This window comes from Periplaneta americana, chromosome 3 (genome assembly GCF_040183065.1).
Source record: "Periplaneta americana isolate PAMFEO1 chromosome 3, P.americana_PAMFEO1_priV1, whole genome shotgun sequence".
NCBI classification, from domain to species: domain Eukaryota; kingdom Metazoa; phylum Arthropoda; class Insecta; order Blattodea; family Blattidae; genus Periplaneta; species Periplaneta americana.
Genome location: NC_091119.1, coordinates 115547170 through 115570912, shown reverse-complemented (window position 1 = coordinate 115570912; position 23743 = coordinate 115547170). Strand labels below are relative to the sequence as shown.

General features: G+C 35.8%; 1 protein-coding gene across 5 annotated transcripts in view; it reads left to right on the top strand.

Annotated features, from left to right (window-relative positions):
* LOC138696406 (fatty acid synthase-like) overlaps nucleotides 1-21802 on the top strand; it is a 142223-nt gene extending 120421 nt beyond the window's left edge. For 4 of the 5 annotated variants that reach the window (XM_069821332.1, XM_069821334.1, XM_069821333.1 and 1 more), the window contains exons 26-36: nucleotides 173-371; nucleotides 1095-1278; nucleotides 1808-1959; nucleotides 7336-7583; nucleotides 10005-10329; nucleotides 10430-10585; nucleotides 12611-12823; nucleotides 13977-14275; nucleotides 16034-16300; nucleotides 18388-18633; nucleotides 20605-21802. In XM_069821332.1, the coding sequence (XP_069677433.1) occupies nucleotides 173-371; nucleotides 1095-1278; nucleotides 1808-1959; nucleotides 7336-7583; nucleotides 10005-10329; nucleotides 10430-10585; nucleotides 12611-12823; nucleotides 13977-14275; nucleotides 16034-16300; nucleotides 18388-18633; nucleotides 20605-20760 (2445 nt within the window). In that variant the 3' untranslated portion in view covers nucleotides 20761-21802. Of the gene's footprint in view, nucleotides 1-172; nucleotides 372-1094; nucleotides 1279-1807; nucleotides 1960-7335; nucleotides 7584-10004; nucleotides 10330-10429; nucleotides 10586-12610; nucleotides 12824-13976; nucleotides 14276-16033; nucleotides 16301-18387; nucleotides 18634-20604 lie in introns of those variants that run through there. The other variant, XM_069821335.1, reaches the window with a different exon arrangement.
* Nucleotides 21803-23743: the final 1941 nt, after the last annotated feature.

Below are 23743 nucleotides of genomic sequence, written 5' to 3'. Positions count from 1 at the left end.
TCATTGCCGCCCTCACATAAGCCCACTATCGTTCCCTATCCTGAGCAAGATTAATCCAGTCTCTACAATCATATTCCAACTCCCTCAAATCAATTTCAACATTATCCTCTCATTTAGACCTTGGCCTCCCCAAAGGTCTTTTCCATCCTCAATATAAAATTTAAATTTTCAGTTAACAGATCGTAATATCGGCAATTCTCGAGACACCTCCTTTGAGCAGCTCATAAAGCTTGAAACGAATGGCAGAGGAGTTGACCTCGTCCTGAACTCCCTTGCAGAAGAAAAGCTTCAGGCTTCAGTACGCTGCCTTGCCAGCGGAGGACGATTTTTGGAGATTGGGAAGTATGACCTTGTAAACAATAATCAACTTGGTAAGTATGGTTATCACTTATATTATCAAAATGTTTGACTTGAGAAATGTGTGCATGTAAAAGCAGTTAACTTTTCATTGCAATATTATTTTTTGAGCGTGATTGTAGGGATGACAAATCTATATATATATAAACTTTTTCTATGGACGTCTTGTTACTTTTTAAAGTTACAATATGAGGCAATTAAAAATTAAATATACCAAGTTCTGATAAACTGAGCATGGTTTTTTTATTTGGAAGTAGTGAGTGAATAGATTGCAATGTCGATTTTTATTTCGAAGTTTGCTGTGGAAACTGTGCCTTGCATCATTTAGTCAGCAAATATTATATCCAGAAAGCCATTTTATTCAGGAAGTGTCACAATATTTCTTTTTCAAATATGGCGTACATTATTGTTAAAATGCCATATTTAAAAGATATTTCCTCAGGAATATGTTGTCAACAAACATTTCGCCGGATGTGTTGACAGGGCAACTTGATAGCTGAATCTGTGCCCAGCAGTTTTTAAGTCTCGCTTAGAAAGATGTCGAAATCATATAATAAAATAAGCCACGATCATTCCCGCCAAAATCTCTCTCTTTTTGTCAACTTACAATCATCGTATAACATCACCATTGCTGTGTAAGCCTGTATCTGCAGTGCCAGTAAATAACAAAATATATACAATGTTGTAGGTTGAGAAATCCGTCTTCTTTTCTCTCAAGTCATGTCTTTTCCCAACAGGTTTGGAAATGTTTCTGAAGAACACAAGTTTTCATGGAGTCATGCTGGACAACATGTTCGGCCGTGAAGAAAATCCGACGAAGAAAAAATTGCACGATATCCTATTAGAAGGAATCAAGTCAGGGGCAGTGAAACCTTTGACGAGGTCCGTATTTCCTGCTGAAGAAGTGGAACAAGCATTCAGGTAGGTTACATGGTTATACTGAATGATTATTTTCAGAGACTAGAAATTAGTAACATAAATTGAACTGATGCAGCAAGTGAGTTAAACACTGCAGCTTTGCAAATAATAAATGGATGTTATTTACACCAACGCAACATAACATAACCTTGAAAATTACTATTGTCAATTTGTGCCTTTTAGCTTAAGTCGCACTTAGGCAGTAAACAAACTGAAATTTTAAGAAGAAAATACTCTAGAAAGTAAGACTTATTTGTTAGTCTCCTAAAAAGCTTTCTTTCTTTTCCTCTTCACCCTACCATTCCCCTACATATTCTTCCTCTTCTAGTACTATTACAATACTACACCATCACCACTGTGACCACCACCACCACTACTATTACTACCACCACCACCACCACCACGTTTACTGTTAAAGTCTTTAGTTTCAAGAACTTTGCCTGATCCAAAGTCCTGCGCTAAACCTATCCCATGAGATATTTATTGACGTTAGACAGATGCACAGAAAAAATACCGAGTATTTATATTTCAGATACATGGCTGCTGGAAAACATATAGGCAAGGTCATGTTACAAATTCGACCAGAAGAAGAAGATGATAGAAAGTTGGTTGTGCCTACTCAACTGTTCCTCCAGGCTTCTCCAAGATATTTATGTAACTCACACTGCACTTACGTCATAGCTGGTTAGTTGTACTTTTCTTGCAGTTAATATGACAAATTATTTATGAAAGATGAGGAGCTTTTATGTGGTGAGAGGATTGTTTTAGAGTAAACGACAGGAATTAAAATACTTGTGTTTGCAATTTATTTGTTTTAGCTTATGAAGGTTCATTAGAAAATAAACATGTTTTAGTGATATCTTAGCAATAAGATTAATTATTTTTACTTGTGTTTAAGAGGACGCTGATAATTGCGCACACACATGCACATACAGTACAGTATAGCAATATATAATTGCTCACCATAACAACAGCACATCCTGAAAATGACATGAAACCATACGATTACACTTTAGAAAAAAGAAACAAAATTTTTCTTTCCCACAAATTTCTAGAAAGATGTTTAATATTCAGTTCTCTCTTTTTTTCACGAATATAACTTTTCTCTATCAATAGAGACACATGCAAACTGTAATGTTTAAGTCTGGTATTTATTCATGATAAAAATAATTTATTCCGAAATCAGTGAGTCATCATATTATAACTTGAGCCAGGCATGCCAGAAATCAGACTCTAAATGTGCAGTTATGTGCGCGGATCGCCGGTCTGTGCAGACTGCATCATTCAAGGGTTGCTCTAACCAGTTCTTAGCTGGAGGAGTGTATAATAACCTATTCTGCGCTTCTAGGGTTGAATTAAATAGGTATTTGGACATTATAAACACACTTAGCAGAAGGAATAAAACACGGTTATTATCAGTGTCTATATTTGGCAATTGTAATACAAAAAACTTTAGGCTTACTCAGTTATACTTCATAAAGTAGTGGTTTGTAAAGCATCATTTATTAATATGATTTTTGTATAGTAATTGAAAAAAAGGAGAATATTTCAGTAATTTCGAAACAACAAAAAACGAACAAGTATTTCATTTTACGTAGTAGGTACTAATTATTTTAAAGTAATAGACCCTACTCTTTCATTGTTCGTCAAGAGTTGTTATTTATTGGGACCCTTGATACACAAATGTTGAAGAAAATATTATACTCCCAATTAATTACATGCAGTAGGACATTGTGAAATTTTTACACTGAAATAATTTCCTTGCTGTACGCCAACATAAATTAAGATTAATATTAATAAATAATATAAATTAAGCTTAGAATTTAAATTCACATATAATTTATTTGGAAAACGTTAAGAGCAAGTTGGGAACGTTACTGAAATAAATTAAAAGTGTAGTTCACAAGCTGTGAAGCGACGATATTCTATTTATGTCAAATTTAAAGATTTATTAATGTAAGTATATTAGCATAATATAGTAACGTGAGATGGAAAATTTGCCATTATATATTTTTCCAGAAAATTTTTCCGCCTTGCAAATAGTTGCTTTCTTCGCTCCTTACAACCTCAAGAGCCTTACATGTATTCTTCACTATATTCTCATCACACCAACTTATGATGGCTGTGTTAGTACAGACTCCAAAACAACTCTATTGTCAAGTTTGTTTTGCCGTGAGAGTACTGAAATAAGCGCTAGCAATATCACATTTTGAGAACTTTACTAATCTGATCTAAACTGTCACAACACTATTACCTCGACATGGGCTGATGAAAGCCTTTCATTTTAAAATAATTATTGTTAGCTGAAGAGAACATTATAACAATTATGTTATATGATTCGTAATTTCTCTTCTTCGTTATCTGTGAACTCCTCACTTTATTTATCACAATTCATTCACAGACAGCCAAATCGTACCCGTACTGAAACTGCTTTACTGAAACAAAAGCTGATATGCTGTTGCAGGTCTGTATAGCCCTGTCGCGTTCCCCTCCAAAGCGGTTCACTCCCTCCAGGTAGGGGAATAAGAAGTGCACTTCGCACAGAGACTACTACACAATGTGCGCGACTGCACAATGTGCAGAATTTTGGCATGCCTGACTTGAGCAGTCAGTTCGGATTAACTCTCTCTACTTTATTTTGGTTTCTGTAGATGACATTTTCTTGTATTTTTTTTCCGCAACAGACAGTCAAGCATTAAATTTTTACCAAATTATTCTGAAAATTTTATCGTCGTCATTCTCCTACACTTCATTCTCCTCTTTTTCTTCCTCCTCCTCCTCCTCTTCATCTTCATCATCATCATCATCATCATCATCATCATTCGAGACTGTAGGGACACATGATCAGTTTTTGAAACAAATAGGCTATATTATCTAAACGTTCTAGAGACTTTCCTGCTCTTCTCTTTCCCCTCTGCTGCCAATGCAACATATTCAGACATAGTACGCATCCATTATTATAAAATACCTTATCCAGTTATGACTCAATTCTATTTATTAATTTTATAGAGAATTATAATGATTTCTCATGTAGAATTTGTGTCTGCGTGCGTGTTATCTAAAATTTTATTTCGAAATTCTTTCAGAAATCTCATCTCTTCTACGTTTAATCTTAACTAGTCTTGTTTCCGAAGGATCCAAATTTCGCTACCGTACAAAAATCTCTGGAAAATTTTCATACCGAAAACACAAGTATATTCAGAAGAAATATTCAGTCCTTTACGTTATTTTCTGAATGATATACAGTTATCTTTCTATTGATATGTAAACACCTATACCCCGAATCGCCACTGACTTTAATTTGAGTTGCAAACTGTTCTAAAATATGTCTCGTCCTTATTTTTTTTAAGTTTGATTTAATTGTATTATTATTATTATTATTATTATTATTATTATTATTATTATTATTATTATTATTATTAATATTTTAGTATTGCCTATCATATGATATGTTTTTCTGCCCTGAACTTTATAATTTATTATTGCTGAGAAATTTCTGGAAAAAATAATATGCTTGTCAATTCTAATTTTGAATATTTCGAATTACTTCAGACTCTCGCTTGATTTAGAATTAAAATGAGTCCACTGCATAACCATTTTACTACAAAATATAATAAAGGTCAGTAACGTAAAATGGAGAATTACTCAGATAAAACTCAGAAGATTTCTATTCATGTTCTTATTTCTTACACAAGGTCTAATAAATGAAATAGTTTAGACAGTATGTCTTCAAAACGTTTCTACTCTTCCAATCGAAAATTTTCACTAACAGAGATTTTAGGGCTTTAATAACCACAAATCGCTTTTCAAATATAACAAAACCCTAGTTGTATGGAAACAGAATAATAACCGATTTTATTCTTTGATAAACATTATTCCAATTGATGTAATTTCTTTGATCAGAGTATTTATTCTTAAAGATATCGGCGCCCTTTATTGTGAATGTAGAGCAAACTAATTGGATTTTATTATTTTTTGTAGATGAAGTTGCAGATATATTCTCATACCTTTTTTACACTAAGAAGCTTGCTTAAAAGTTAGACAGGACCATCACGGAACAGCCTTTTAAGACGATTATTGAAAATAGTACTAAGCTATTGTTACTTTGACATGTGAATGTCTACAACACTTTATTTTTCAGCAAGGGAGAAAGGAATTCCTTTATTGTTAGATATTTTGCTATGTAGTTAATATGAGATTATGGACAGTATCATCCAGTTTTGCAGTCTTTCGACATTTTCCAGTTGTTAGCATTCAAAGACTTTTATCCGTCCAGTTCCTTCTTCTTGGCCTCGTTTCTATATCATCGGTTTACAAGGAAAACACATTAAGTAAAAAATGTTAGGCCTACCTCTGAGAAAAAGACGTTTTGAAAGCATTTAACAAAACTGAATCCTCAAAATGTTATTTTTAGTAAGCTGATTCTCTTTATGTAAATGTAAATGTGCTTATTTTGCTAATAATTGTAACATAAAATATACTATAGGCTATACAGATAGAACTTTAGCAGACCCCTGAAAAAGTAGAACTCGTGCTCAGAGACGGATTCCTGAATTTAAATTAAGAAGTATAATAATACAATTTATTTTATGTCTACTACACAATATGAATATATAAATTTAAATTTACAATTTTTCATTATGTATAAAATCCATGCATAACTTCTTAAATTTAATACTAGAACTATTAGAATTGACAATGTTAGGCTATTTAAATATAAATTTGTTATAATATATTCTTGGGCCTAAATTACTACTATGATTAAATACTGTAGCAGTGTTGCATTTTGGTTCAAACAATCTTAAAAAATTCATACCTTTTGTTTCATAACTATGAGAATGCAATTCAAAATTATTTAGATTTTTATGTATGAATTTTATTTGTACAATATAATAAATCTGTCTTATTTTAAGAACATTAAAGTCTAAAAACAATTTTTATATGGAAAATCAATAGGTTCATGAAGACATATTTTAATTATTTTCTTGTAATAAATAAAGTGGATTAAAATTGGCTTTAAATGAGCTACTCCATCCTATAATTCCATACATAATTACCGATTGAAATAAAATTAAGTATATTGTGCGTAATAAACTTATTGACAAGTAATTCCTGTCTATGTAAATTCTCCAATTTTAAGCTTATACACATACATTATGTAGGGCCTACATTATATACTTTTTTTTTTCAGAAGTAATATTTTTGACTAAATGTGTTTTGCTTGTAAAACGACGAGATCTCCTTCTCATATAGAATCTGATTACCGTTCAGTATTACTATAAATTTTAAATATAGGTTTTCGTAAATAGCGAAATTATAACTATTATAATATACACATAGTTATTTTATGTGAAATTGTGCAAAAGTATTAGAGTGTAGGCTTTCACGGCCGGCGTCAATAAGAAAAAAGTTTTCCGGGCTATGAGGCCGTGGTCCGTTGGTTGTGTGACCACACACAACCAACGGACCACGGTCTCATAGCCCGGAAAACTTTTCTCCTATGTGCAAAAGTAATTTACATAAATAAATATACTTTAACTGTACACTGTTTATGAATGAAATCAGCTACTTTAACTTTTGAGATCGTATTAAATTATTTTCTGCAGTGCCGGAGAGGACAGCTGGCCTTCCTAGTTGAGTGCAGGGCTACAATAAATTATTTATTAACCATGAAATTAAGTACACAAGTCAGATATTGTTAGTAATGTGATAAAAAAGTGAATTTCTGACGAAACGCGTAATATGTTCTTCATAATAAGAAATTGTGTCATCTTCGTGACATCGATTTTTTTCCTCCATCTTTGATCCCTGGCATTCACGTCAATTGCAAGGTTACATCTTACACGCGACGTATTACACAAAGGAATTCTAAGTTCTTGGTGTTTTGCTAATGTAATACAGTTCGATAACGTGTGTAATAGCGAAGAGCAAGAGTGGTATATCCATGTAGGCTATGTCTTCATTTTCGGAGTCTCATAACTCAGGAAGAGCAAGTTAATGTAGACCTATTTGAAACCTGACGAGACCATGAATTGACGTGCATGTTGTCACTGTTTGCAGGCGGTTTAGGGGGCTTTGGTCTGGAATTGGTAGACTGGCTTGTGTTGCGAGGTGCTCGCAAGTTGGTACTGAATTCTCGATCTGGCCCGAAGACTGGCTACCAGAGCTCCCGCGTGAAAACATGGCGCAGCTATGAAGCCACAGTGGTTTCATCAAGGTCAGACATCACGACTAAAGAAGGTGTAAGGACACTGCTGTCAGAAGCCAACAGATTGGGTCCTGTAGACGCCATATTTAACCTGGCTGTTGTGAGTAATCAAATAATCAACTGTGAACTTACCATAAGTGCGTTACGATTTAGAACGAAGAGATACTGAGAGGAGAGCACAATTATATTATTGTTATTTTTTTTAATTTTTCCCCAAATTATATTTCTAATTTCAAGTTTTAGCTTCGGAAGTCACTACTAACTTTCAAAATAATACTGGTTGTTCAGTTCAAAGCGTGTCATGGCTCGCTGTATGCCGTCATGTGGCTATTCGATGAGCCTAGAGAATTCAATCTTCCTACACTTCCGCAGAGGTGTATTACTTATGCGCCAGAGAAGTTGCCTAGCAAGTACGGTGTTCATGCAGAAGAGTACTTACCGATACGTACGGTAATGCCGGTAGTGGCAGGAATTTGAACTGTTTCGAAACATGTACTGAGGTGAGTTTTTTTCTTACTGTCGGATATGTGGAGAGGGTTAAGACGATTACTTACGTATTTGTTGACATTGATTTCGACGATCAACATGGACACGGAGGATTTGATTTGTGTTATGGAATGTTGCCGTACGCAGCCGATGATAACAAATACTCTGCGTACGACTTGGCCGCGCAAAACACAGTTCGAAAGAGGTTATGGTAGCACACAGACCGTACAGACCGCCATCTATTGCTACGACGTTCAAGTTATACCGTACACGTTCTCAAGTTCAGATTGAACGCCTTGATTAATAGGCAACTTCTCTGACACTAAAGCTGAAACTCGCTTCAAATCGCTGACTCATCAACAGTGACGTCATGACACACTTTGAAATGAACACCCAGTATAAAATGAGCAATTACTTTATATAGGGTGTATCAAAAGGTCAGGTCAATTCTTAAGGAGGTGATTCAGGACCTTATTTGCAACAAAAAATCCTAATATACTTTTTCAATATTCATCCCCGTTTCCGAGTTACAGGAATATCACCAGACAATGAGACACTTCTTCCAATCCATCTACCTGCAAAATGGTGATGTAACCAATAGCATACTGGAAGTGTGAAATGAGCTGGAGCATCGTCTAGTTGATACCATAGTTGCCTGGCCAGCCCGGTCCCCATACCTAACACCAATGGACTTCTTTCTCTGGGGCTGTATGAAGGAGAAAGTGTAACAAACGGAGAAGCAAGCAGGGAAGAGCTCGTTGCAAAGATTAACCACGGCTGCAATGGGGATACACCAGCACGGATTGGATAATGTGCAGCGAGAGGTCAGACGTCGTGCTGAAGCGAGTGTTCGTGTGAGAGGGGGACATTTTGAGCATCTGCTCTAGATAACTAACAATTAGTCTACCTTCTCTCAAGTAGACAGGCCCATTAGGTGTAGAATCAAATGGGGATAGATACGGTACGTGATATTCGTGTAACTCGGAAACGGGAATGAATATTGAAAAAGTGTATTAGGATTTTTTGTTGCAAATAAGGTCCTGAATCACCTCCTTAAGGATTGACCTGACCTTTTGATACACCCTGTATAGTCTTTCAACAAGGTAAGTAGAAACATATATAGACAATGTTAAGATTAAGAGAGAAGGACTTAAAACAGACACTGGGTTAGTAGAATTATAAATTTTAGTTATCTATTTAGCTTAGTTAAACACAGTTTTCATTAAATAATTGTTTAGATTGCTCTAACATAATCTGAAATTTCTATCGCGTTTTATAGTTAAACAACATTTATTATAAATTTTCTGTCATTATCGGTGGTCTGGTAATTCATATGACAATATTGCATACGAACTTTACGGGACCAAATGCGATTGAAAACAATATAATCCTTACAATAGCCGTCTCCAGGAGAGAAGTGAAGTTGTAAATCTATTACACGTAAATGAAGCAACTTCGCCGGCCAAGTACCAATTAATACTAGCCTAAGACAACTGACTGCTACTGTTTACAAATTGACAATAACTAAGTGGCCATAAAGAATGTGGACTGGTGGGCACATAATATAAATTATACACTTCATTAAGCAACAACAACACGGTAATAAATCTCAATAACTAATCGTTCCGACGTCATGTGAACTTAATCATTTGTAATGATCATAAAGAGCAGAATATTTTTCTGACACCTCCCATTCTTTTTAGCGAACTTTCGAAACATGGGAAAGGCATCATTGTAATGGAAAATACCCTAGCTACACCTTTTTTGTGGAATGGAGGTCTGACTGTTATGACACTTGGAGCATTTTGAAATTTCTGTTGCTAGCATGCTTATTCCTCGCCAAAAAATCTACCAGTATGAAAATAAAAATGGGAGAAATGTCAATACACATGTTTTAATGATATAATATTATGAGCTTTAACCATGTAAATAAATTAGTTGCAGTTGTGACTTCCTAAGCCTAAATCAATAGCCTAACAGTAGTGATTTTCTTACAAATACTAGAATGACTCTTGATATTTTTTTACAATACCAGGAACTACGAGATGCGCTATTGGATAACCAGACTGAGGAAGATTTCATAGCTTCTGCAAGGCCTAAGGCACATGCTACCCTGTATTTGGATGAGCTGTCCCGAGAGATGTGCCCTCAGCTGCGCCATTTCGTGGTGTTCTCCAGCGTGTCCTGTGGGCGTGGAAATGCTGGACAAACTAATTACGGCATGAGCAACTCCATCATGGAACGCATCTGTGAAGGTAGAGTCAGAGACGGATTCCCAGGGCTTGCCGTCCAGTGGGGTGCCGTGGGGGAGGTGGGTCTTGTGGCAGAGATGCAGGAAGACAACACGGAAATTGTAATAGGTGAGACAAGGCACATCTATAAACCTTTCTTTATCTTCAGTTCTGTGTCACATGAAGTTGGTGATAAGGATGTCATAGTAAATCACATGTTAATTTGCAGGAGGCACACTCCCACAGAAGATAGCCTCTTGCCTCGAGGAGCTGGACGGTTTCATGCTGCAGTCATGTCCTGTCGTAGCGAGCATGGTCGTGGCAGAGAAGAGAACAGGCAGTGGTGATGGAGGCAACATAGTGGACTGTGTCAGCAATATTCTTGGTAATTGGTCCGGTTTGTCTATATGAACTTGCGATCTCCCTTTAGTATTCAAGCAGTTCACATTTTCGTATTAGTCCACATTCTGTTTCTGACGCAGTTTCTTTTCTGAGTTATAGTATACCGGTACAAGTCAGCTGAATGGCCGGCACATTGATTTTTTTAAGCCAGAGGACCAAGTTCAAATAAGTCCAAACGTTATCCATAGCAAATACAGATTTATTTATAGGATTTCACTACCATCATCCCAACATTAATTTATTCACTATCATCATGTAATTATATAATTGATAAACATGTTCGGGCCCCAACGTTCACTCAGCATCATCAAATTGAACACCAGATTTTTCCAAGGAATAAAAGATCTTAGGAACATGGTTTCGACCATACTGCCTCATTCTAGTGCAGAGAGCGTGAAAGTGTAGAGCTCCTCCTACATTTGCAGCTTGCATTACAGGCGTTGTATTCGGTTCAAGTTTGTCGAGTATGGCGAAGTTCGATATTCGTCGATGTGGCATGATTTTTTTGCCATGTTTTCTAATAAAAATGTGATTCTCTTTAAACTGACATTAAGCGTTACGTGGTATGTTATCCCGGCCAAACTTTTGGAGTAGATCCATCTATATTTAAGAGGAGTTAGGAGTGAAAAATTATTTGGTGCTTTTTTAAAAGTTAAAAAAGTAGCCTATAACAAATTTCAAAGCATATAAAAACCCAGACCAATTTCAAATTTTTACATTTTGAGTAACATTTCTTGAACGTTTAAATGAAATCTAGCAAAAACTGCACCGCAAGGAGCTTTTTGTACATGCAAACGTGTTGGAAAATAATATGCGAGAACTGCTTGAAAAGGGGCTTGTACTTGTCATTTAAATGTTGCATCTCAGACATTTTAAATACGACCGAAAAGGGCTCAAAATGGCGTGAAGATAAAAGCTATGGCATATCTCGAAAGAGCAGGATTACAGTATTTTTAAGATAGAAATTAAAAAAATCTTTTAACAAAATTTCACTTCTAACTTCCTTAATTGTACGTCCTCATCGTGTGTATATTTGTGCACGTTACCCTTCCCCCATATTTAGAACATGTAAAGATTCTTCATTGCCAACCAAGCCTTATTTCTTTACGCCTCCTGTTTCTTTCTTCCTCGATTGTTGTGACTGTGGTTGACCCGTTCAGACTGAATGAAGTGTGCCTTTAGTTCACTTCATAATATAGTTTATAGTTCTTTCGGTAGATAAATTTTTCTATGTTTTAGTGTTGATTGAGCCATAAAGCTGTATCGTCTCTCCAAAGTCTTATAAATTAATTTCACATTATACTACTCTCGTGAACTTTAGATAGTATTGTTTACGGAAAAATGCATACTATGTAGCAGGGGAAATAGGCCTACATTAATTTATTCACCCTTTAATTTATAAGTATATTCTAAATCTTTTAATTGTAGAGAAGAGATGCTTTATGCTTTTCATATAAACACACTCTTCATCCACATTCAAATTGTATTTAACCTCATTTTGAAATGAAATCTGAGTCCCCAGTGATAACTTGTTCTCTTCCACACCTGTGGTCAAGTTGTCGGACAGCCAGTGGATCAGTCCACTGACAGCTTTAGTAAGTGAGCATTAATTCAGTTCCATCCAGATGCTGTGAAACTTGTGGTGCAGAAATTGACTGTCTGACACATTTTCTGCAAATAGGGCGAACTTATGACTTTTCTGTCATTCATTCACGATCGCTCAATTGGCATTATATCATCGCCTCACTATTTCTGGGTAGTCCTTGCAATTGAAAATGGTCAATAAGTAAACAACTGTCACCCACATTATTAATACATTATTTTAATATCGCAATTCTAATAATCTCGATTAAAATATCATAAAAATGTAAATAATCCGTGTGATTTCTCCTTCCTCAGAGTGAGGAAAATGTTTGCAGACCACACTTTTAACGCTCTTCTTTCTGAGTTGTAGTACCAGTATTCCGCTGAAACTTTGATATGTAGTAACAAGATATTTGTTTGGCAGGCATAAGGGATCTAAAGACAGTCAGTCTCCATTCGACACTGGCAGAACTGGGGATGGACTCCATGATGGCGATTGAGATCAAGCAAGCCCTAGAACGAGAGTACGAGGTGTTCTTGACAGCACAAGAAATCCGTAACCTCACATTTGCACGACTTGCGGAATTGAATTTGGCCATTGCAGAAACTCAGGCTTCAAGAGAAAACTCAGAGGAAGGTACGCACAGACAATACAAAGTTAAGTGGTTCGGCGAGAAGGAATATTATGCTTCGAATCTCATTATAAATTGCTAATATCTTTTATCATTTATATCATTATTAGTGGCTAGAGCCCTGGACTTATAATCCTGTTGACCCGGGTTCGATTCCCAGTGTACCCCCGATTTATAACTTGTATTGAGCAAGCCCGTGGTCCAGTAACACAGGGGTTTTCTCTGGGAGCTCCGGTTACCCTGCGACATCCCAACAAATCTCCATAATCATTTCATCGCGGGTGTAGCGTAGACCAGCCTCCTGTGACGCACCTGGGGAACGACTCTGTCGGTAAATTGGTCTACATAACGGACTGGACTCATATGAGTGAATGACGTCAGTCAAGTACCCGCCATTAGTTAAAAAAATTATTACTATTAAATATCTAGCGATTTTCGTGATAGTAAAATGAGATTGGAAATGATTATAATACTGGTACCTACACGAATTAATATACTTTATACTATGTACAATTAAATATATGAATGTATTTAAATCTTGTAATTCATAAACGAAGGTCGATTATAAAGAAAATCTTTTGTGTGCAATAAAGAATGAAAAAAAATGTATTTTCTTTTTGGGTACCGGTAAACAGTAAATTATTTACTTTATATGTATCTTTTGAACAATACTTAAAGAAAATTAGGCATAAACAGTAATTTTATTGGGAACATGGTAAACGAAAAAAACTCATATAACGTACAATGAGGAAGTATTTGACATTTTCGTCACACCGATTTTTATGCGTAGTTGAAGAAATAGAAATTTTGTCATTAATAGCATTCAATTAAAAATTCATTTCAATATATATATATATAATATATATGTATATATATGTGTATATACATATGTATATGTATATATAGGCCTATATACAAGTAACATTGTTCCATATTATGCAAGTTTATTCATTTTTAAGGTTTGTTGTAATAATATCTGCTTACTTAGGAGCAGAAATACACTTAGATCTAGTGAAGTAGGCTACAATGTTTGACTTCTTAAAAGCTCAATACAACGTTATTTTTTAATTAACTAGAACTTGATAATTCAGTCTAGTCTTCTAGTGAAACTCCATAAGACTCTGTTTACAATCCTACAAAATAATGTTACCATTACAGCTTCCACCATCGATCCAGAAGAGCCTCTAGACGGTCTGCAACTATTCCTCCGAGTAATAGGGGACGAAAAGACAGCAGCACATCCTATACTGCGTCTCCCGTCAGCATCTGGGATTAGTAACGATTTAACAGATGAGATGAAAGCAGGCCCATTGCTGTTCATGGTGCCTGGAATAGAAGGGATGGCGAGCGTCTTGGAACCCCTCGCACTTAACCTCAAATATCAAACATTTTGTCTGCAAATGGGCTACATTGACATGGGGTCTTCCATCCAAGACATGGCGAAAGCTCTGCTCCCGGTACGTAGTCCAGATTGTTGCGTATAGATGCATGGAAGGCAGTTGTCTGGATAGGAATGATTGCAATATTTTCCTTTTTCCTCCTTATCCTTCTGCAATAATACATCGCTTTTGCTGTTGTTTCCCTGTGTCCATTAGAGATTTTTTTCTCTTTCTTCCAAGTTGTTCGACAGTGCTTCTCAAATTTCTTTGTCATTTTCGTGTTCCATGGTGTGCTACATAATAAGACTTCTTCCAATTTTAATCAAACATTTCCTGCTATTTATTTTGTAATTTTGGACGCTTTTGTGACTGTACTGAAGAATTACCAGCTTTATTCTTACTTGCTATGTTTTACATGGCATGGAACACTGCCGTACATCACCTACGGGTTCGCTGGAGAGTTGAATATGTGGCACGCATTTTGTCTAAACTGCCCACTCCATTATTTCTAAAACTGTAGTTCTGGTTTCTTGGTATTTTCATTTTACTTGGCCATGATGCATGTCTAATGGTGCTACTACAGCATATTTTTATTTGTGTTTCGTATAGGAATATTAAAGAGTGGAAGATCTATTTTGGTGCACTGATTGTCAGATCCTTGTCTTCTTGTTTATTCTCACCAGACTCGAATATCACATTAACTACTTCACCCTCAGTTTTAACAATTTTTTTTTTTTTTTTTTTACAAGTAGTCGAAAAATTATCTTCATTTTTGTTTTAGCCTTTCTCTTCCTCTATTTCCTTGAGGATTGTAGTCTAAAGCCATCTTTACAATTGTTCACTGCCTTTCTTTAATGTATTCCTTTTTCAATTTCATTTTCGTTTGTTTATTTCTCTTTAACCATAGATTTTTATTTTTATTTTTTCTGACCGTCAGAATCAAGCCATTCTTCTGACAAGTGAGTTTGCGTATGGTTTCGTGGTAAGGGCTACAAAGTTTTTAAAGTTAAAACTGTGTAAAATTATTACTGTGATACAGGAACTAAGAGTTGGTAATCCTGAAAATAGGGATAAGTACATAGCCTACATCTTAATATCTGCATTTGATAATGTGTTATAGAATCCGTTGCTGTTGCGTTGCAATAATAACTAGAAACTTGGCGTTTCCAGCATGTGTTGGCTTGCCACTGATAGCACATCATCTCCTTCAAGGCAAAATATCGTAAGCACCACTTTTACCGAAAGTGAGTTATGGTGCTTAGAATGAATTGCCCAGCACTGTGCATCGACTGTAAAAGTTCCTTGAACCCAACCTTTTTTTTCTCTTATAAGTTGGTTTAAGTATCGTGTTCACCACCATGTTGGGTAAGTACCGTAACTGCCTCTCCTGTAAAATAGTGCTTACGATACTCTGCCTTGCAGAGGACGACATTACCACATGACGATCGATTTTCCACCAGTTTACTCCGTCTAGCCAGAGTTTGAGAGTTGTGAGTTCTATTACATTCTTTTCTTTATTTTCTTGCACATTACCGACAAGTTTTAGGAGATAGGATAGAAAAATGCAAATATCAATTTATTGAAAAAGATGCAGGTTCATATTCGGCCATTTGTGCAGTCTCTTAGAAAATGCAGTTTTAGTTGCCCTTTTCCTGTATGAACTTTATAATAGCGGCAAACTTATTAAAAATTAATAATTTAACGTGGAAATATTTAAAATATCGCCTAGATTCTAGAAATTCAAAAGATAAAGCAAAAAGTAACTCAGGCCCTTCAATTCGACCGCCTAAATAAGGCATGACGAAGTTTTCAATTGCTGAACGTGTGTACTTGTAGCACATCTGCTGCCGTCTGACTCCTGGTGCTTCGTTCAACCTTTTGGGCTACTCATTTGGTGGCTTGCTGGCAATGGAAATGGCTCTGGAACTTGAAGAACGGGGTCTAGAAGGGCACCTCTACTTGTTGGACAGCTCTCCGGAAATGATGAAAAGTCTCCAACAGTATTCGACGGGCAAAAGTGAGAACGAAATCGAAACTAACCTTTTAACAGCCATATTCAAAGTTATGTGCCCAGAGGATGCTACACTAGATGCAATCTCAAAGGTACTAGCCATACCATAGCGTTACTTCAGTGTCATTATCAGGGCAAGGATTTTTTTTTTTTTTTTTTTTTTTTTTTTTTTTTTTTTTTTTTTTTTTTTTTTTGTGAGGGCTATACATTGCTCAGTTAATTATAAATGTGTTTTAGTGGAAAATGATCTTATCCATGCAACTTTGTTGCATTTTTTTCATTTTTTGTCGATTTTGTGGGATATTGCATTTTTTGTGATTTTATATCATATTAGTGCTTATTTCAGCAAATTGTTGCATACTATTTGGTATTTTTATATGTTTTCGCGAGGAAATGTGCATTTTTGAAAGGTAATTCACTTTTCTTGTTTTTACCAGTACGAAAATTAACTTGTACCTCCATTTTATGAAACGAGTAAGGAATTCTGCATCCCCCACTTTGCAACTGCATAGGATCATTATGTTTCATAGTATGGGGAAAAAGTGTTCAGCACGGATGGTGAAATATGCGACGTCAGAGTTGAAGCTGAAAAAAAGTTTTCTGTGGATCAACACGTGTATAGAGAGAAGTACAAAAGAAATCTACAACGAATTCAAGACGAAAACCAAGTGGTTTAATAAATGGTACTTGGTGAAGCACGTCCTTCGGGTTCCCCTTTTTTTCGCAGAACTCTGCGAAGCTTTGATTTCTGCTGATATTGCATTGACGAAAGTGAATAATCTGAAGTTCTGTGAGTTCCTAGAAAAACGTACTGGAAAAGCTACATCCGACTGTTCAATAATAAGAAAAATTATGTGAGGGAAATGCTACGAAAAACAATACAGGAGATTAGGGAAAAAATGAATGGGAAACAATTTCGGTATGCATGGACGAAACTGCAGATTCACAAGGATGACGCAATGTGGCTAACGTTGTGGTAGGCACAATGGAAAAAAAAATGTTTCAGGTGAAATTTTCCTAATAAATTTTGAACAACTAGAAAAAGTGAATTTTTCAACAATTAGTAAAGTGATTAATAGGTCTTTGAGTTTATTATACGCCAGTGGAATTCAACATGACAACGTACTACTTTTCTTGACCGACGCTACACCATACATGGTGAAAGGTGTTACTTCTCTGCGAGTTCTTTACTAAAAAATGGCGCATGTAATATGTATAGCGCACGCTTAACATAGAGTGGCAGAGGAAGTTCGGAATCAGTCCCCTGAAGTCGACCAGCTTATAGGATGTGTGAAGATCTTCTTGAAGGCACCTTCTCGAGTGACACATTTTAAGTCTGTAGCTGCTGAAGATCCTTTGCCACCTTCTATAGTTTTAACTAAGTGGGGGACTTGGCTAGAAGCATGCAACTACTACTGCGAGCACATAGTGTGTGAAAAACATCATCGACATGTCTGATAGAGCATCCATCAAACTTGCACAGGAACTTCTCCCTAACAAGGAATTGTATATGAAATCAAATTTTCGAATCCAATCTGGTGTTATAACTCGTTTAGAAAAAAGTTAGTGGAGCAAAAGAACCTAGTGAAAACTGTAGTAAGCGACCTAGAAAAGGTGAATGGGGAAATGGGAAAGATTGTTTTGAAGAAAATAGTGGAGAGGAGTTTCTCAAATTACAAGACATTGTTTAGAGACAATCGACAATCTTTCTCCTTTGACAATCTACAGCAGTTGTTTGTTGTGCATTGCAATGTGGGACTAAAAAAATGAACATCTGGTATTTATTGTATCTTTAAAATGTAAATTTTCTATATATCATATTACATTTTTTTTATTTTTAGTGCATTATTGCATTGTTTATAATGCATTTTCTTGTATTTTATTGTGCATTAAAATCCTTGCCCTAGTCATTATTGTGCTTAATGTAATCGTGCAAAACTTAGTAACGACATTGTCACCTAAAGAAAAATGGTTTATCTACTAGTACAAAGTACGATCTTCATTTTAAAGTTATTTCCTGAAAACTTTTACAGTAGGCCTATATAAATTGTACTTGCATTACGAACTTTATAAGAATTTAGTTTGAGGATATGAATTTTTAAGTGTGAAAGTACATCATTCTTAAATTGATCCTAAATGTGAACATGATTTAAAACAAAATATTGTGATGTGTTGACAGATTGAGAAAGAGATTTTGTCTCTGAAGACCAGTGCTGAGAGGTTAGAACATCTTGTCAAACATATGCCAAAGACACAACACAGTGTACAACATTTAAAGTGTATTGGCACCTCAACCTGCACTCGAGTGAAGGCCATTGCAAGGTACGAGTGGACTCACAAAAAGATGATAAAGTCACACACAACATTGCTAAGGCCTACTAGTATGTTTACTATTCATACTAAGGAAGACTATGGACTATCACAGGTGAGAATGTTTAACTCATTTTTTTAAGCTAAATGTAAGACGAAGACCTTTACACACCAATTCATACTGCTTTGTTTACTGTTGAAGTTTGTCCAAAATATACTATTATGAGAATCTGAATGCCGTATTGCTTTCAGATAAAATACACTTTCCCTGAACAGCTAGCTGAAGTTGGGAGTAAAAGTTTAATGAATACATATGAACACAATGTGAGAAATGTGAAAGGTTCTCGATGGTTTGATAGTTATCGTGCTCGCCTTTATATTAGGCCTATATACCAGGTTCAAACCTGATTAAGGGAGGTTGATTTTTAGGTAAACAATTATATGCACGACTTTTATGCTATTACATTTTTCAAAAACATTTTTATAATCTTAAGTCTTATCAATAATCAAATTCATAACACAGTACACCATTACCAAATTCCACAGAGTAAGAATTCATGGTTTAGGACCGGTAACAGTAAAATATTTTGACGAAGCATGGCAAAATGGTGTCCCCGTCAACAAATACAGACAGTCGCACCACGTTAATCCGAAGAGCACACTTCAGATAACCATAATACCTAGCGTATTGCACCATATAACTCCCATTAATTAATGGCATGCACACAATCATCATTTTATATCACTAACCTGTGATACAGTAGTTGCTGAAAGTGGTGTCGTCCACACCTGTGGAGTAACGGTTAGCGCGTCTGGAGGCGAAACCAGGTGGCCCGGGTTTGAATCCCGGTCGGGGCAAGTTACCTGGTTGAGGTTTTTTGGTGTTTTCCCTAAACCCAATTTGAGCAAATGCTGGGTAACTTTCGGTGCTGGACTCCGGACTCATTTCATCGGCATTATCACCTTCATCTCATTCAGACGTTAAATAACCTAAGATGTTGATACAGCGTCGTAAAATAATCTGCTTAAAAAAAGTGGTGTCCATTAGGATTCAGACATTCTCGACATCTTTCGATGAAATTTGAATTCACACGCAAAAGTTCTTCTTTTGTTATCCTTCTAATTTCTATTCTTACAGTCGGCCTGGTTGGCGCAGTTGGTATAGCGGTGGCCTTCTATGCCCGAGGTTGCGGGTTCGATCCCGGGCCAGGTCGATGACATTTAAGTGTGCTTAAATGCGACAGGCTCATGTCAGTAGATTTACTAGCATGTAAAAGAAGTTCTGCCGGACAAAATTCCGGTACACTGGCGACGCTGATTATAACTTTGGCAGCTGTGAGCGTCGTTAAATAAAACATAACATTTAAAATTTCTATTCTTACATTATCTTTCGTCCACATCTGTGGAGTAACGGTCAACGCGTCTGGCCGCGAAACCGGGTGGCCCGGGTTCGAATCCCGGTCGGGGCAAGTTACCTGGTTGAGGTTTTTTCCGGGGTTTTCCCTCAACCCAATACGAGCAAATGCTGGGTAACTTTCGGTGCTGGACCCCGGACTCATTTCACCGGCATTATCACCTTCATTTCATTCAGACGCTATATAACCTAGATGTTGATAAAGCGTCGTAAAATAACCCAATAAAATAAATAAAAAAACATTGTCTTTCAGTTCATTGATGGTGTGTGGGTTATTTCTATAGACTCTGTTTTTTAGGGTTCCCCACAAATAATAATCGCACGCGGTAAGAAATAAAGAGTAATCATTCAGATACCAAGGAAACATTGGTAGCCTATATTGTTGTTACTTTATTAATCTAGTGAAGTTCTAATTGCCTTAAAATTATGTACTTACATTTCATGATCTGTGCAATTAACTTTCATGTTAATAACAGCAATTGTTTTGCGGCGGCCGCCCAGTTTCTCAGCCCCTGGGCGGCCCCACCTCAGAGTCTGTTTATAAGCTGTGGTTGTTTTAATTAAAAGTTGACGTATTCAGCTGTAGTGGAGTTATGCATATCCCATCTCAAATCTTAGAGTTTATGTATTCATTTTTGACATTACAGTTGTCAATTTTATCTAATGTTGCAGTATTGCGAGAAGCTGAAAGTACTCTCTGTGACCGGAAACCACGTAACAATGCTGGACAACAAAGATGTAGCTGACATTATCAACAGGCAGCTTGTAGACTCTGAAGTTCAGGCATTCAATAACTATATTATGTCACAAAATAACTGTGGAAAGTGATGTGCAGCAATATATTTATCTATCCTTCAACAATATATAGAGTCCTGGTTCGTCACTTGCAGTCCATGACAGTTTGCTGGGCCAAGCATGTAGTAATTCCAGTATGTATGTCTCTAAACTAAAGATATTCAGCAATCTCAAATCTATAAAAAGTAATTCTGAAGAAATGTCATATGGTTTTGCACTAGTGAGCAAGAAATGGGACAGTTATGACTTTCGATAATGGGTTATATAATGCATCATATTGCACACTTTGACTCTGCACGCAGTGTATTAAGTACACATTAGAACCGACTGTCTCTTTCAATCGTAACAGGGTTAATATGATCATATTTTGATAACATAAATAAATATGTAAGTTACCATGAGGTTATATTCTGTGGCGTTCCTTGTCAGAAAACCTAATAATTCTCTCACACTGGAGCTCGTACTTACTTGTAAGTATGTGTAAATGACTAACATTTTTAATCGTAGGGTATTTCATTAGGTATGATGTGTTCACTTAGGCTCTGTTCATATTGATGTTAGAAACGTACTCAGTTACTGGAACAAGCTACAAAACCTAGTACAGTACAGTATATGAATTTATATTTTTGTTTTCTAACTACACTGCTACATAACTCGACCTGTCCACATTGTTACTCTGCAGATTATTGTATTCTTTACACTACCAAGATGGAAGATGAAACATGAAAGAACGCTACTTGACACTGCACATTGACTGCTAATTAAAATGTGGAATATAAGAAAGAGAAGTATAAAAAGCTTGAGGATTTGAAAAGAATTGGGAGAAACGCTTCTGAAGAGGCTAAAAATATTCAGGCAAGTTTGCTGCGCACTTCATGATTGAAGAAGGAAAAGTATCTTGCTAAAGCTGAATAGCTTGAGAGGCTGGCGAATATTCCTTACTGTAATTCAATTTTATTGTATTTTTGAAATTTATTTGATTCTTTAATTTGCTGTAATTGATATCAAACTTAAATTAGAATATATATTTAATTTTAATTAATATGTACAAAAACAGATCGAATAAATTATTTATAATTAATTTAGTGCAGTATATTCAATACCAAGCCCTTCCAAATTCCAAAGTTAATTCTTGAAGAGAGGAAGATATAAACATTCCCACAAAAGTGGTTTTAAAAGCAACATTCGTTTCTGAAACAACATCAAATAATAATTACAATTTATTCTTTCCTTACATTTTGTGTTGTCGTAACAATGTAGTGCCCTTTAATTCTATAGTTTTATTTCCTGCTTCTGTAATAGACTTCTGGTAGTTTTTGCCAAATTCTAGAGCTTATTTTCTTCATCTGTTCTTACAGTCAGGATCCGTCTGATCCCACAATATCAATTATAGTTAATAAGACTTAATAAGTAGTATTAAAACCCATTTATTTGTCCACTCAACATACACAGGGTTAACATACACAGTATGCTGCGCGTGGTTCAAGAGAGGAGGACTCATGCACAACTTGGAAGTATTGCCAATCAAGAGACACAGGTTGAATGGACGCAAGATATTTTGAGTCCCTGTTGATCATTACGAACGAGAAATAAAAAGGAATGTAAGAAAGTGTCAAGAATAAATTCTGCATCTGTATAGTAAAGCTTCCGTTACTGCTCACTCAGTTAAGTATTATATTGGCCATCTTTTGAAATCTTACACAAGAAAAACATGTGACTGGTTTTTGTGCACTCCAATTATTTTCAGCGAAGATGTGTATTAAAATAATTCGAATATTGCTTCTTTTAAACAGGTAAGGTTAATGTTTTCAGAATGCATTATACAGCAATAGCCTACTTCTCCCTCCATTCGTGTCCAATATGTAACATAAACCAGAGCTTGAAATATCTTGCGCTCACTCTAACATATAGTTATGGAACACAAACAAGTTATCATAACTCATAAAATGTTATATAACACAACACATTATGTTACAGCAACAAAAACCGTGCGTCTATCACAAAGTTATGCAAAATTTATTAGGATTGGACCGTCGTGATAAAAAAAAGTGAAAGCGGTAACAATGGAAAATAATAGGCTACATTGTTTCAAAAAACTTCACTAACACAATCAGAAGAATAACACGTAACCTAACGTCAACACAACTTTTCCTAAATCTAAACACTTCACTAACACAATCAGAAGAATAGTACGCAATATAATGTCAACACAACCACTCTTCAATCTAAACATTTCACTAACACAATTAGAAGAATAACACGCAATCTAGCGTCAACACAACTACTCCTGAATCTGAGTCTAAACACTTCACTAACATAATCAAAAGAATAACACGCAATCTAACGTCTACACAACCACTCCTACATCTAAAGTCTTCACTAACACAATCAGAAATATAACACGCAATATAACATCAACACAACCACTCCTAAATCTGAACACTTCACTAACACAATCTGAAGAATAGCATTCAATCTAACGTCAACACAACAACTCTACAGAGAGAGTGAACTGGACTGCCGAGTGGTCGGGAGACTGTTTGCCGCGTGTTGCATGGTCTTCGTGCCGATCGCGTGCCACCCGGTCGACTTACATTGTGTAAGCAAACTGCCATGACAATACAATTGGCAAGCATTCATTTCAAATGGTTTCATTTATAATCGCAGAAATGAAAACAATTTGAATGGTGAAATGTAATATAGGTACTATGAGGGACATAATAATGAGCCGCTCGAGTATTTTCTAAGTCAAAGAATGATACTGCGCAACCTTCCGGTCTAAAGCTTTAGTTCATACCATGAAGAGATATCCGTTTCACTTTTCTGTTTAAATATTAGATATGCATGCTGGAGAGAAATTAAAACATTAAATTAAGTATAGGTACCTACAAATATACAGACCCAAAATGCTGTAGTTTTTTTAACCTGAAATATGCAGCAGAACCGGGAGAATTCTACCACGTTATAAAAAGATCCAAGGCATGAAGCGAAGCGAAATAGTCGAGAGGTTAAGGCA